Source organism: Colletotrichum scovillei (genome assembly GCF_011075155.1).
Source record: "Colletotrichum scovillei strain TJNH1 chromosome Unknown Contig00003, whole genome shotgun sequence".
NCBI classification, from domain to species: Eukaryota; Fungi; Ascomycota; class Sordariomycetes; order Glomerellales; family Glomerellaceae; genus Colletotrichum; species Colletotrichum scovillei.
The window spans coordinates 2,773,948-2,788,413 of NW_023336261.1; the positions used below are offsets into that span (position 1 = coordinate 2,773,948).

A 14,466-nucleotide genomic window follows, 5' to 3' on the forward strand; every position below is an offset into this window, starting at 1 on the left:
TGGAGAGTGTCCACGCGACAGGCATCGCGTCTCCAAACAGGACGACACGATGCCGCACAGAAACCTTCTTGTGCCTAGGATGCAAAGGAGAGAGAGAGAGAGAGAGAGAGAGAGAAACCAGACCACGCGGACAGTACCAGACCAAAGACGCATTTCGAAAAGGGGGGGAACGAGGTCATAGGTAGGCGTGCCCGTAAACAACAATTAAGGAGGGTATATGAGTGCGCCATGATGGAGCTGGGACGTCGTCAACATCGTTGACATTGTTGGTCGGCAGACATCGTGGTGGTGGTGGTGGTGGTGTTGGTAGTGGTGGTAATGATGGTGAGGGCGAGGGTGGTGGTGCTGTTGCTGCCGTTGCTGGTGGTGGCACGGAGCAAGCACGTTTGAAGTTGACTTTGAGCTGCCCGGCGGCGCAATATGATTTGTCGCTGAGGTAAGCATCTGCAGGGGGTGGTCGAGGGGGGTGTGGGAGGGGTGCTGCACTGCTGCAGCCTGCGGGTGTGTGGGTTGGTTGGTCTTGGCCTTGGTTTCTTCCTGTCCCGTTGTTCCGTTCCTGACGACAGTACGTACCCGTTGGGCTCGTCCCCTCTCTCTGTCTCTCTGCTCCTGTGCCGCGTGCCTCGTCAGACTCGATGATGGATGCACCAGTGTGTAGATGATTGTGTGTGTAGTGTCGTGCTGTAGTGTATGGTGCGGCGTGCCTTGCAGACTGCAGTGTTGGCACGTTGACCTGCGAATATCCGTGAGGTACCTTACTCTGCCCGTACTGAAGTTGGTCGTCCATGCCTATTGCTCCAACCATCCATACTTTTCTTGAGTCTGAAAGTTACGAACGGATGGATGATGCGGATTATCATGATGGAAGTTCATCATTCTCTCATGCGATCCATCTCTGAAATCGACGGGCCAAACTTTGCGTCCTATTCGGTGCCGAACACTCTCAACGTTCTCCGGTCTCGATCCCGTCTTGTCCTCCGATATGCTCCCAATGGGCCCTTTAGGCCGCTTTCACATCTTCAGACTTTTGGCCAGTTGTTGCCATGTCTTTGATCTCGTCCGACTCTCGCCTCGTTCTCATCCTGTAGCGTAGCGTAGCGTCCTGTCCTCTCCATTCCGCGGGCCATTGGCCATGTCTAGGCGTTGACAGAGACACATCGCAGTGGAATGAGAACCACGGTACTCCGTACGCCATACACCCGGAAAACTTGTTCGGCTTCTGATAGTGGGACACTACTATCTTGTACAGCGTGTCGAAATCCCACCCACTCGCCGCTGACTCGTGGTCGTGACTCGCTGAATTTGGGTCCAGGCTACTGCAAGTCCACCGGGGACGCGGGGGCTGTGCCAGGGGTTGAGCAGGGGCAGAAGCTGTCTCAGATCTGTCGCAGAACGACACACCCTTGTCTCGCTTCAGCCCCTCGACTGGGTTGACCGTTGACCGCAGTCCCTCTCTCTCTCTCTCGAGTCTGTCACTGTCGCCCTCATCCCCGCCGGGACGGCCTGCCTCTCGCATCTTTTGCTTTCTCCGCGCCTTTTCTTTGTCGATGGCCTGCCAGGCCTTCTCTCGACAATCTTGCCAGCTGCCAAAGCCAGTCCATCGTCTTACCGTGAGGAACACAAACAAACGACGATGTGCCGTCTCGCCTCGTGCAGTGTCCCGATGAGAGGGTTGCCAGTTTGGAGGCGCTCGAGAATGATGCTATGCATCTTCGTGCAGCAATATCTTCCGCATCACCAGATAACTGTTCCTCCCACATAGATCCGTAGTACCTTGAACTTTAGTGATCCGTCGCTTGTCACCCCGTCTAAGATCGATCTGCCTAGCATCTGGATGCCCGCCTCGTCCCATTTACTTCCATACATGGCATGGCCAGCTGGCCCTGCGTCTGCCACGCCACGCCTACAGCAGCAGCTGCTGTCAACTGCTCTCCGGCTTCATTCTAACCCCGTTCGCTTTCGTTTGCATCTATACTTCATATGCGAAGGCCGTCAATCAGCTGTGACAAGCCCTGCTTGGTCCCAAAATCAGACATGTGCGGCGCTGTCCGTGAGGTTCATCCCCATCTACTGTTGTTTCTTGAGAACTGTCTTCTTTGAGACTCTGCCAATACTTTAGCTTTGACGGAAATCAAATCAAGATGGACTCGAATTCAAATACGCCGCACAGATGATGGCGTTTGGGCTCTTGTATGAGACGTGAGACTTGTTCAGAACTGGTCATTTCAGGACGAAACCCAGTGTGAGCTCGGCTCTAGTCGACTTGCTTCGACGTGACTTTCTGTTCCGTCTGTCGTGACTTGTCCGCTTACTCAACCAATCCATCTGGCTGCCGCAACTTAAATCTTTCTTTCCCCTTTGGCGTGTTTGCCTGCTGTATGCCATAGAGACAACTTCGGTTTGGCTGTTGCGCCAAGAGGGTTCACCAGGGCTGGCGATCCAACACGTCTGACTACGCGACTGGTTGTTCCTCCTCTTTCCCCTCACATTAAACCCGGGTTGTCATTCATTGACGCGCCTGTTTGTGAGCCGCGGCCACCTCGCCGCCCGCAGCCTGTGATTCGCTCCATCGTCTGCTCTAGTGTGCACACAAAGTTGCCCCTCTAGGCACCTATACTACCACGAGGAGCTGATGTGGATCATGGCCAAAAAGACTCAGGTTTGACAGACATGGGTCAGGCTGAAAGCCGGCTGAAGACCAGTGTAAACGGGAAAAGGAACTTCTTACTCCTGTGACCAAGAATCAGTGAAGAAAAGACCAATCATTCAGCAACTTACAGGCGGCTTGGCGGCAATAACGCGTCACATTAATGCCTCTGGCCTTTGCTGCTCTATTCGTGTTGTTGGTGGATAGTCGTTCATCCATATAATGGTCACCCGCTATAGCTCCAAAAACCATGGATGTCCTTGATAGAACCCATAATGCCCTCGCCTAAGACGGTCGCCAGCTCCCGCCATCGCTATCCAGATTGCGGGCGCGACTTGACGCCCGGGGACCGCCATCCGGCACGGCTTGTACACGCGTAAAGTGGCTCCCGCCTTCCATCATTCGTCGCTAGGAAGAAGGCCGTGTGCTGTTAAAGCTTGTTGAGCGAATCCGTTGGCGACAGTCTGCCCGCCGTAAATATTGACGTGGCGCTAACGACGCACATCGCTTGTCCGTCAAAAACTCTGTCGTAGGGCTCTGTGTGTTGTACAGCGTTAGTGAAACTTAGCGTTGTCTTCCTCAGTCGGGCAACGGTCGCGGGTATCCATCTCGACCGTCGTACGCCGTAGAGCATCTCGACAAATGACACTCCCGTTAGATCAGACGTGCGAATCTGAGAGCAATCACATACGAGGCCGTCTTTGATAATTTTGTCTGTGCGAAGATGCAACGTCTCGCGCCGGTGGCCTCCAAGAACCCCCAGTATCCGCCGTCAGCTTCTACCGAGCCTTCGATGAGTTGTTCTGTGGATCCTCCGGGCTGGCCGCCGACAAGGAGTGGCTGTCTAGCTTGCATAACAACCTCGGACGTTTTGGGAAATTACGCCAACTCTCCAGCCGTGGCCGCTGTCTATAGCTCGGCTCTTATGGAGATCATAGACCAATGATGACGCGACTTTACCCCGCCATCGGTTGCTTGTCGACTGGACACGATACTGGGTACCAGACATCAGGCGGATCATTGGGGGAGGCTGACAAGATCACATCTGCAGCCGCAAGGGGAAAAGGGGCGGCGAACAGGGTAGCGATGAACTCTTTCTAGTACGCTATGTTAGTCGGCGTTTTATCAGTCTTATCGATGTGTTTGATGTTTACCATAGCCAAAATGATTCCAGCTCTCTGACGGGACGGCTAGGAAATGACGGGCTGCACAAGGTAGGAGTTCCGGCCGACGTTAGTGTAAGTTTAGCACCAACCATGGCAACGACGGAAATAGAAGGTTGGAAGTGACATAGACCGTGTTGGCCTTCGATCTTGGGCGCGCTGCTGCCATATTGTGACCCGGGCAAGTCTCGGTTTCTCAAAAAGAAAGCAACTGCAACGAAGGCAGAACCGCGAGAAGTGATCAGAGAGACAAAGGTAGAATCGCGAAGCCGAAAAAGCCTGCGCTAGTTAGTCGACTGGTGCGAGGTGTTAGAATGGATCAACCTGGGAAATAGGTGAGTAAGGGTGAGGGGCCTAAAGAGCTAGGCGCCTAATGCCTACGGTTGGAGACTGACAACATATCGCCAGCTGTACCCGGCCAAGATGGAGCAGAACAGCCGATGACAAGGCTTCGAATCGATCCTCATTGAGTTCACAAAGGTGTCCATTCAAAGCTAGAGCTCAAAGTGATGGGCTTGGTATTTAGTAGTGTGAAGTTGATTGATACGGTGACACGGAAAAGTCGTGCCTGACTGTGCTAGTCTTTGTTGATTCTTCGCCAGACTTCTTGCTCAGCCGCAGCCAAACTGCCACCAGCAGCTTGCGCCCATTTCTTCGCAGTGTCCCATACTCCTTCTTCCGGCTGACTTTGATAGCCTTTCTCTGCCGATGATGCTACCGCAGCTTGGTGAGCAGCTCTTTGATGGCTACTGAATTCAGACGCACTAACGTCTTGCTGATATCCTGGAGGGTGTTCAAGGCTGAGTGGAGGATCGCCTCCTAGTGGGACAGGTCGCGGCCCAGTCATCTGAGGTCCATTAGTAGTAGGCGTGGAAGATCCTCGCAACGCCGCGTGTGACATGGTTGGAGGAGGGATACCCATTTGTGGAGGGTAAGAAACGGTGGCCGTAGTGGCGGGCGTTGGGGCTGGAGGCTGGTAGGTCTGGCCTGCCTTCGGCGGAGGAGGCAGAGTCGACGTGCCCGCTACCGGCACGGGGGCAGCGCCTGGCTGGGGCGGCGGAGGACTGACATCATTCGTCTTCTGAGTGGGAGTTGGGCGCGGAACAGGATATGCTTGTGCGGAAGCTGTCTGGACAGGGAGAGACGGGGCGGCACCAGGCTGTGCCGGCGGGTATGGCTGCTGGCGGGTCGATGATGGTGCGGGTGCGCCGACTTGGCTTTGCGATAATTCGGCGTTATTGGAATGGTCCTTGGCTTGTGGTTCCTCGGTTTGCGGAGTGGCTCCCGATGCCTTGGAGGCGTTGATCGGAGTGTCCTTGAAGATGGGAATGGCAGGCATAGTTGATGATGATGCTCTTGGCCAAGGTATGAGAGGGGGGACTAAGCTGTGGGGTTTGGGCGCCTGCGAACAGTGGAAATGTCAAGGCTGTTGGAGGGTTTTAGTTGAAATGGGCGAGATCGCGAGCGTTCTCAGTGAGATGTGTCTGAAGTCGGCTCGGAGTCATGAAGCAAACGTGGCACAATGTGTGGTTTCCCATCTGGCAGGCGAAACCTTACGTGACGACGTCATTGCTTGATGGTTGGGGCGATGTCAGGTGACTCAAGGTGAGGTGCCTACCACTTTGGTAGTCAAATGCCTGGACCTGGAAGGTGAGCACTTAAGTAAGGTACCAACGGCTCAAGGTACCTTGAACTCATGGCTGCCTTGAAAAGAAGAAGGGCGCATCGCCTTGAGAGGAGACATAGTCATCATCGTACCTAGGAGAACAAAGAGAATAGTGAACAATAGCCCACTAGGCGCCTTACACTAAAGTCGATAGAGGAAACTGCTGAAGGTCGCAGACCTTGACGCAGCATTGCTTACCAAAATTTATATCCTGGCAAAGAAATGCAATTGCAACGCGGAAACCTCCAATGGTAAGTTGAAAGGCTCCCGCCAAGGCTTCCAGGAGATGCTGGTATCGAGTTGTGTTGTTTGAAATCTTGATTCGGCGGAAGTCGTGTCAAGTTCATCCACTCAGTGATCGCTCATGCAAAACAAGCAATAGCTGAGCTGCAAAGCATCAAGCTACTTAACATCCAAGGCCGAGTCCGAGCAACCCAGCTCATGACCAATGGTTTGCTGCTTCTGGAGCCGCAAAATGGTCTGCCACTGCGTGGTGCTTGGACCGCCCTGAGTCGCGACTCTAAGCTTCTTTGGACGAGAGAACGGAATCGTATCGTTGATGACCTGACTTGACCTTAACTGTGCCCAACTGTGCACTCAATGCAACGATCCCACAAGGATCGCCTGGTGGACGTCGTGCCAATGTGGTCAACAGAGCAGCTTCCTCCAGACACACTTTTTGCCGCGCCAAGAAAAGTGTTTATGTCGTAGAATAGAGTCGAGACATGACATGCGACGTGTCGACGGTGTTCTTTTGGGCATACACCGCGCGGAGAAGGCAGGACCTGGCGATGTTGGGAATGTTACATAATAGGATGCGCTCGGATTATTATACTCCCGTCTCTACGTGCTGAGCCACGGATCTCCAAGTTCCTCCACTAGAGATAATGACACCAGCCACACCTTCCTGCACGGGCCAGCAGGCTGCCAGACGTGATGGTTGGCTGCATGTAGGAGGCTGAGAGCTATCCGAACCTTGAGGCTGGTGATTCTCACTGCCTTTCCGATTGGAAACCCATAACACCAACACCAGCTCGCTCTCTGGCTCCAATCCCGAGCAGTAAGCCGACAGTATGGTAGGCAAAGTCAGCGAGAGGGTTCTCCTTCGGGAGGGTAAGTTAAACTGGAGTCCTTCACCTTGTAGAGCGGCAAGCTAACCGTGGACCATAGGCCTGGAGAGAACCGACAATGGAATGAAGCAGACCAGCTGGCCAGACGTCACACCGATCAATCAGAAGAACTACTACACGTACGTTTTCTACAATAGACTATCTCGCGTTATCTCCATTGCGGCGATGCTGACAATTCCTCGTCCAACAGGGATTATATGAAGCGCGATGATCAGATTCTCGCTTTGCGACTTCAAGGCGACGCCACCCGCGACAGGATCGTTCAAGCTGCTAAGGACAGAGATCGTGCTCTTGCGCAAAGCGGGCGCGCCGAGGTTCCTCTCGTTATACCCGAACTTCAACCTGACGAAGCACCTACCGATGCCAATGCCGGCCTCGATCCATCCAAAGTTATCGTCATTCACCCTGGTAGTCAAAACCTCCGAATTGGGTTCGCCAGCGACGCCCTTCCAAAGTCCATCCCCATGACACTTGCGACAAAGTTCCCTCAGACCGAGGCGGAAATGCATGAAGCGCTCCCCCGGCGCCAATTCGAAGCAAAGACACAAGACCAACAATACGGCGAGGAGTGGTCAAAGAAGTACACCAAAATGTGCAGCGATCTCAAGCTGGAGATGCGCGCAAACAAGCGCAAAGTTCTGCCCAACTCCAAGGAACTTGTCTTGAACTATAACCGCCGGACTGAGCCCGAAATTATTCAAACACATAACGACCCTCTACAAATCGACTGGACGGATGTCAACAATCTCGACGACCCCAAATCATCTGCGTCTTGTTTCATCGGGCATCAAGCGCAAAGAGTGCCAGACGATTCTCAACCTAAATTCAAGCTCTGGTGGCCCATTCAGCATGGACACATGAACGAGGATGAGTACCTGAACGCTGAACACATGTTTGACGATCTCGAGACCCTCCTCGACAAGGCAATTAGACAGGAGCTTGGCCTGACTAAGAACAGCGCCTGGAGACAGTACAGCTGCGTCTTCGTCATCCCAGACCTCTACGACAAGAAGTATGTGGAGCAGGTGCTTCGATCTTGCATGACATGGTTTGAGTTCAACCGGGTATGTTTCATTCAGGAAGGCATGGCTGCTACGTTCGGTGCAGGCTACACTCAGGCCTGCGTCGTCGATGTGGGAGCGCAAAAGACATCAATCACCTGCGTTGAAGATGGCCTTTGTGTCGAAGACTCTCGCATCAACTTGAAGTACGGCGGTTACGATGTGACGGAGACTTTTGTCAAGATGCTACTCTACGACAACTTCCCCTATCAAGACATCAATCTTAGGAGGCGACATGACTTCCTCCTGGCTGAGGAGCTCAAGATGAAGCATTGCACGATGGCTCAAGCGGACATTTCCGTCCAGTTATATCAGTTCCACCTGCGAGCTCCAAACCAACCGACGCACAAGTACCAATTCAAGACGTACGATGAGGTCATTCTGGCTCCCATGGGCTTCTATGATCCGGCCATCTTTGACAACAGCACCAAGATAAGAGGCCGGAGGAAGTTGCTTGACCGATCATACAATGCATACGACGTGGATATCCCCGACGATCCGACATCAGCAGCCCAGTTTGGAATCTTGGCTCTCGTCAAGCCATCATTAAATTCTGCACCTACCAATGGCTTTACCCAATCGCAGAACGATGTATCGACGCCGGTCAAAGAAAGACCACAGCCGTTTGACTTCTTGAAGCGGGGCGAGAACGGCATCAACGGCACTCCATCTGGGTCCAATGCCCCATCGCCAGCGCCGGAGGGTGTCAGCACGCCTTTGCCAGCTCCTTTCGTGTTCGGCGGAAGCAAGGAGGGCGTCAACGGAGGAAGCCCCGCTCCCCCCGTGAGGAATGGCGGTACGCCGGGCCCGAACGGCACGGCTGTTCTACAGCCGCCCCCGGGTATGTTCGTTGACGCCTCTGCGCGTAGCGCCAAGGCCATAGCAATTGAACGCGACGGCGTTCTGCCCACTGCACCGTTAGATCTTGCTATTCTGACCAGCATTTACAACGCAGCCAAGGGTGACGACAAGAAGCTGCGTGATTACCTGGGCAGTATCATGGTCATTGGAGGTGGTTCGAAGACGCCCCAATTCACAGTCGTGCTAGAGGAGAAGCTCAAGGCACGGCGACCTGATCTCTTCGATCGCATTTTGGTCAGTCGAAGTGCCAGGGATATGGACGAGCAGGTTGTGACCTGGAAGGGAGCTAGCGTTTTTGCCAAACTCCCGGCCAATGACTCTTGGGTCACGCCGTTCGAGTTCGAACGACTGGGGGCTCGTGTGCTGCACCACAAGGTGCTCTGGTCATGGTAAATTGAAAGGACAACGGCAAAACATCTTAACGGAGGATGCGATCACGAGAAAGCAACGGAGTCAGGGATGAACAATGGCACTCGGGAAATGGCATTTATGGAGGCAAAAGTCGTAAGGAGCGTCTAGCAGCCAGTGGCGTTCGGTGTCAAAACGAAAGACTACTTTCCGGAGTTAAACTTTTTTGAGGTATTGTGAGAAAATGTATCGAAGCATCCGTAAATTCGAGGCGATTGCCAACCACTCTCAAATTCTGGGGCTCAGGGAGCTTCGTAAACCTAAACGTAACATTCACTTAGTGCCCGGAATTGTCAACGTCGGCGGCCACGGGGTCCGCGCTGTAGCAGGTGTCCGGACGGGTGTGTATCGGTCATAGTGAGGCGGTCACTGTGAGGTCGTCGTTCTGGACTGTCATTAAGGGGCTTATGTAATGCGGCTCGACCGGAGTTTAGAGTAGGGAGCTCAGGTCAATTCAGGTGTATGATGCTCACCCGACGTCCCGCACCGGCACTCACTACCGCAGGCGCGCAGCTCCCCACCCACTTCTTACCTTGATTCACGTTTCTCCCTTGTGATCAACAACAACAAACAAAACCGCCCGACGTTCCTAGCATCTCCTCCGCCCGCCGCGAGATGTAAGCTTGGAGCTGAACGGTGGTCTGCGGCAAATAACGAGAATCAACTCAGTTGCTCGACGAAATACCACGGCGCTTGACTTTTCCATCATGGCGATTCTCTCCCGATATCTGCCCTTCTCCGAGGCAACTACTACGCTGCAAGCAGTGACATACCTCCTCGGCATATCTCTCTTTTCTATTTCCTTCCTCGTCTTCCTCAACAGCAGCATATCCTTCGTCATTACCGACCTAATTGGCGTCAAGGATGGCGTTGGCGACATTGTCGGCACTCTCGGCTTCGTAGACGAGCTCGTTGCCCTCGTCGCATGTCCGGTCTGGGGTCTCGTCTCGGACCGGCTCGGTGTGAGATGGGTGGCTGTCATCGGGTATGCCGTCATCGGCGCAGCATTGCTTCTTTTCGTTCAGGCGAAGAATGTCTACCCGCAGCTACTCCTGGCGCGCATCTTCTTTGCCATTGGCGCCACAGCGTCGTAAGTGACAAACAGAAAGCCAGAGCAGGCAACATGTGCTAATATTCTTCCCTCAGCGCCACCATGGTAACGGCCATTCTGCCTTCATTGACGGACGATGGTGACAATTCGGACAGCTCCGCTGACGCTGCGAATAAACCGACGCATAATCCTCGCAACAGTGTGGCCATGTCCCTCGAGTCCGACATGACTATTACCCCGGCGCGCTTCCATGGTTTCGGCGGAGACGGACAAACCGCGACAGCGAGTGAGAGAGAGGAGGCAAAGGCTGGGAGGCCTTCGTCATTGGCGGGCTACGTTGGGCTATTTACAGGATGCGGCGCGCTGGTTGCGCTTTCCCTGTTCCTCCCGCTTCCCGCCCGGTTTGGGGAGATTGATGGCATCACGCCTGCAACAGCTGTCGCCGACAGCTTCTATGTGGTGGGCATCGTGGCTTTTGTGATCTCGGTATTTGTCTTCTTTGGGTTGAGAAACCTCAAGGGCGAGGAAGGCAAGGGCTGGAGTACTCTATTGGGCCTGAAGACGAACTCGGACTCAGAAGACGAGTCTGACGAGAACAGGGCAGACCACCCAACCCGGCCGGTAGGTTGCCTTGTGAAAGTTTCTGGAGAAATTGCTGACGTTTTACAGAAGGTGCTTCCATACTTCCGCCTCCTGCGCGACTCCGTAACTCTCGGTTTCACGGATTCTCAGATCGCTCTGGGATACCTGGGCGGCTTTGTGGCTCGCGCATCCACTGTTGCCATTTCGCTCTTCATCCCCCTCTACATCAACACCTACTATATCAGCAACGGCTTCTGCCAGGGCTCCCCGCATGACCCCTCGCCAGAGCTGAAGAAGGAGTGCCGGGCCGCCTATCTCCTTTCGTCAATACTGACTGGCGTGGCTCAGCTGTTTGGTCTCTTTGCTGCGCCTGCGTTCGGATACTTCAACAGAAGACGCGGTCGTGTCAACTACCCCATTCTCCTGGCCACGGCCTTCGGTATCGTTGGCTACATTATTCTGCCACAGTTGCAGAGCCCGGAATACAAGAACGTCGACGGCCGAGGCGGCAGCCCCGCCATTTTCCTAATCGTGATCTTAATCGGCATCAGCCAGATTGGTGCCATTGTCTGCAGTCTCGGCTTCCTTGGCCGTGGCGTTCTGACTGCAGATATCCCCAAGTCTCAGGTCATCGACACGGTCGAAGACTCGGCAGAAACCTTGGAGACTTCCCCAGAGTCTGCGCCTCTACTACAACACAATGCTAGCGTGGATGCTGTGTCGCGAGTGCGACTCAAGGGCTCCATCGCCGGCATGTACTCCTGGTTCGGAGGAGCAGCTATTTTGCTTCTTACCAAGCTAGGAGGCTACTTATTCGACGCGGTGTCCAACGGCGCTCCGTTTTACATGATGGCTTCCTTTAATGCCATCCTCTTCTTTGCCAGTCTGGGCATTGATGCTGCTCGTTTTTACAGGGAGAAGCAGTGATGGTATGCCTTACGAAATACACGTATTATTACCTTGATGTATCATTATCATGTCTGTGAACTGTCTATTTATCTAAGAAACATACCTTTGCTGTGCTGGTGTCTCCCATGATCCCAGCTATGTATCTAATCCTGATTTCGTGCAGATTGCCAATGTTACCTTGCGTTTGTATGACTCCTGATGTTCTACCGTGCAGTACGACTGTCCGAATCAAAAACTCCTGATCGGACTAATTCGCATTCGTCTCCAGTCGATGTCCCCTCTACGATAGCTTCAAGACCAGTGGGTACGCCGACCTCATCTTTGGCATGCTGCCGCTCCTCCTCTTCGGCGGCCTTGATAGCCTGCCAATCGATCATCCGGATCCAGGGGCGAGAACGGCGTTTGCCCCGCTGGAGTCTGTTCCAACCCTCCTCTTCCTTCTTGCGGCGCTCCGATTCCGTGAGCTTCGGGGGCTTCGGCGCGACCATGCTGACAACGCAGAAGCAACAGAAACTGTAGATCAGTCTCTTTACGAGCGAGGGGGGAGGGAACCGGGTGTTGTAGCTCTCCCCGGAGCCGCTGCTCCAGAACCACTCGTCCACGCCGGCGGGTTTCTCGCGGCGGTACTCGTGATCTCCCGGAATCGACGGCCTGTATACGAAGTCGGCTGGGGTTTCGTTCATGGGACCTATGTTGTCAGTTGGTCGTTGGCGGGCAATAGCATCAGAACCGGATGACGACAATGATGACTCTGGCTCTGGGTTCCAGTCTGGCTCGGCGAGTGTCACTGTTGCGCGGCCCTCGTCGCCGCACTCGGAGCAGACGGAATGTGACGGGGGTGGCGTGCGGCGTTTGAGCTTGTTAGTCGCGCGGCGGAGGCGGTGGGTGATGGCGGCGGACTTGCCGAGCTTTTTGCCTGCGTCATGGCGGGCTGGGATGCAGAGTGAGCATCGCTTGCTGACGGTCCAGGGACCTTTGGAATCGTCGCAGTTGTGGATGTAGGGAGGCGTGTTCATTTCGAAGGGGTTTGATACCGTGATATCAGCGAGGTCTGTATAAGTGAGTGTATCCGTCAGAGGTCAGTGAGCGAGTATATCTTAGGGATGGTAGACAAGTCCAGTCGTTTTCACAGTATATCGGATGGGGGTTCTCAAGTATTTTTTTTATATATTCATCAATGCTCGCATGGGCCAGGAAGTGTCTTCTACAACATGCCCATCAAAGACGTTGAGGACAAATGCATTCTTGAATGTTCGGTGACACAGTCATCGTATTACATGCCCTTCTGTGTTGAACAGGAACGTCGGTAGGTCAAGTCCTTTGTCTGAGGAAATAAAAGATGCTTTGTGGGTTCTCTATGACATTTGCGAGGGACTGTGGTTTAAGATCTCGATGTTCTTTCTCGGGATTGTGTGGTGGATGGCACGTCTCTTTATCGCATCAGTACCATTTATCAGCTTGTATTAGGGCTCTATTCTGTTACAAGGTCTTCGCCACGTCGCGTTGTAGATCGCGTACTTGGTAGCATATTCCTTTCTCTCATACTCTACATTTGAGGATTACAGAACAGAGATGATGGAAGTTTGAAGAATGGGCTAATTCGGATACGCTGTAGTATTGCGTGTCTCTTCTGCAACCTTCAAGGAAATCATAGCTGAGATTTGCATTTTCCAGCCAATGCGTGTCGTTGCTACTAATCTTGTGGTCGAAATTGGGTCAGGAGGATCACATCAATACTTTGTGTTATCAAGTTCCGAACTCAACGCCTTCAGTAGTCTCTGGACTTGGTGCTCATAGATCTAGCTGTAGGCGGCCCCAAACGGGGCTTCAAATGTGTATTGAATACCCATGCTTTCTCGGGGATGACTGCACGGCACTTGAGACCATGAGCACAGGCTACCTACAGAACATGGCCTTTCCTGCTCGTCTCTTTACGCTTTGCTTCGCGCCCTGGTGAATACAAGCAAATACTTCCCTCTGCCCAGGGTCTCAGTGCAAGTTCAGGAACGGGTTTGCCACAATTGTCAGGAGCACCAGTATTCCCCCTTCGCCGGTAGAGGCAACACCGCACCACGACAGCGATTCCTTACTCAACCAAAGATTCTGCCACCAAGCCTGCCCGGGACTGCTAGTATCAGGAGCCTCAGATATCCGTATCCAGCACGATGGATGTTCAAGACGCGGAAGTGTATATCCGGCATTGGTTCGAACTCTAAAGATTCCAAACTTCCGAATTGGTCGTCTTCAAAATGCAGGCTGCGGCTCTACTTCTTTGGTATACAGCGTGATTCCTGGGTTGTCCATTCTGTGGCGTTGTCACCCGCACCACTAATGAATGGTAGCATGTCGCCCTGGATCATCTTTTCGTCAGGTCTGAGTTGTCATTTTTGTGGCTTCATTTCCCGCACCACTAGGTAAAAAAGAATAGCGTGTCGCTCTGGGTTATCTTTTCCCCAAGGTCGCAGCGTATTCACTGCAGAACACACAGCCGCAAAGCAGTGAGAAGGTGGAGGGCTATATGTACGGGCTGATGCTGGCTTGTTTCTTAGATTTGGGGATAGTTCCACGATGGCTAGCTACTCGTGGTGCCGGATGTGAATCCCAAATTTTACATCTGGCTCCAAGATATCAAAGAGCTTCACGATGGTGTCCGACAATCCCAATAGTCTGGGGAGACGACTTTCCGCCACTTCACGCAAGCGACATAAATAAGCACATTACTTTACATCACCTCCAGCCCCATCTGATAGTTGAACATGAGGTAGGTGCTCATGGCCCTCTCCGCGCCAGTTCTAGAAACAGCTCAAACGTCGTCGATATCCCAACAGCCTAACTCGCTATATGCACAAGAGACCTCGCAGGACCCAATATCGTAGACCACCAACTCCTTTATCTAGTTGGCGCACTTCAAGCTTTCCCGCGCTGTTGAATGATAGCAAACACTTTCCTCATGATCCGCCTACAACTCACAACATGATCTCCTGAAGT

At 53.3% G+C, this 14,466-nt stretch overlaps 4 protein-coding genes across 4 annotated transcripts; 2 read left to right on the forward strand and 2 right to left on the reverse strand.

Annotated features, from left to right (window-relative positions):
* Positions 1–3,820: 3,820 nt before the first annotated feature.
* On the reverse strand, positions 3,821–6,124 carry HER10_EVM0000124 (uncharacterized protein). Its single transcript, XM_035469919.1, has one exon. It carries the CDS (start codon positions 5,147–5,149, stop codon positions 4,388–4,390), a length of 762 nt encoding a protein of 253 aa, XP_035335548.1. The 5' UTR covers positions 5,150–6,124; the 3' UTR covers positions 3,821–4,387.
* A 337-nt stretch (positions 6,125–6,461) lies between these two features.
* HER10_EVM0000730 (uncharacterized protein) lies at positions 6,462–9,150 on the forward strand. The gene is made up of 3 exons (XM_035470499.1): positions 6,462–6,589; positions 6,647–6,725; positions 6,797–9,150. The coding sequence occupies exons 1-3, from the start codon at positions 6,550–6,552 to the stop codon at positions 8,919–8,921; spliced, it is 2,244 nt and encodes a 747-aa protein (XP_035335587.1). The 5' UTR covers positions 6,462–6,549; the 3' UTR covers positions 8,922–9,150.
* A 278-nt stretch (positions 9,151–9,428) lies between these two features.
* Positions 9,429–11,519, forward strand: HER10_EVM0004486 (major facilitator superfamily transporter). The gene is made up of 3 exons (XM_035474128.1): positions 9,429–10,026; positions 10,083–10,608; positions 10,657–11,519. The coding sequence occupies exons 1-3, from the start codon at positions 9,644–9,646 to the stop codon at positions 11,494–11,496; spliced, it is 1,749 nt and encodes a 582-aa protein (XP_035335945.1). The 5' UTR covers positions 9,429–9,643; the 3' UTR covers positions 11,497–11,519.
* Positions 11,520–11,681: 162 nt separating this feature from the next.
* HER10_EVM0006173 (uncharacterized protein) lies at positions 11,682–12,494 on the reverse strand (the record flags this gene model as incomplete). The annotated part of the gene is made up of 1 exon (XM_035475766.1): positions 11,682–12,494. One exon carries the CDS (start codon positions 12,492–12,494, stop codon positions 11,682–11,684), a length of 813 nt encoding a protein of 270 aa, XP_035336102.1.
* Between the last annotated feature and the right edge of the window lie 1,972 nt (positions 12,495–14,466).

Coding starts and splice junctions, on each gene's coding strand:
- HER10_EVM0000124 (XM_035469919.1), bottom strand. CDS start 5,149: ATGCCTGCCATTCCCATCTTCAAGGACACTCCGATCAACGCCTCCAAG.
- HER10_EVM0000730 (XM_035470499.1), top strand. CDS start 6,550: ATGGTAGGCAAAGTCAGCGAGAGGGTTCTCCTTCGGGAGG. Junction 6,590..6,646: donor GAGGGTTCTCCTTCGGGAGG/GTAAGTTAAACT, acceptor CGTGGACCATAG/GCCTGGAGAGAACCGACAAT. Junction 6,726..6,796: donor AATCAGAAGAACTACTACAC/GTACGTTTTCTA, acceptor CTCGTCCAACAG/GGATTATATGAAGCGCGATG.
- HER10_EVM0004486 (XM_035474128.1), top strand. CDS start 9,644: ATGGCGATTCTCTCCCGATATCTGCCCTTCTCCGAGGCAACTACTACG. Junction 10,027..10,082: donor GCCATTGGCGCCACAGCGTC/GTAAGTGACAAA, acceptor TTCTTCCCTCAG/CGCCACCATGGTAACGGCCA. Junction 10,609..10,656: donor CAGACCACCCAACCCGGCCG/GTAGGTTGCCTT, acceptor GACGTTTTACAG/AAGGTGCTTCCATACTTCCG.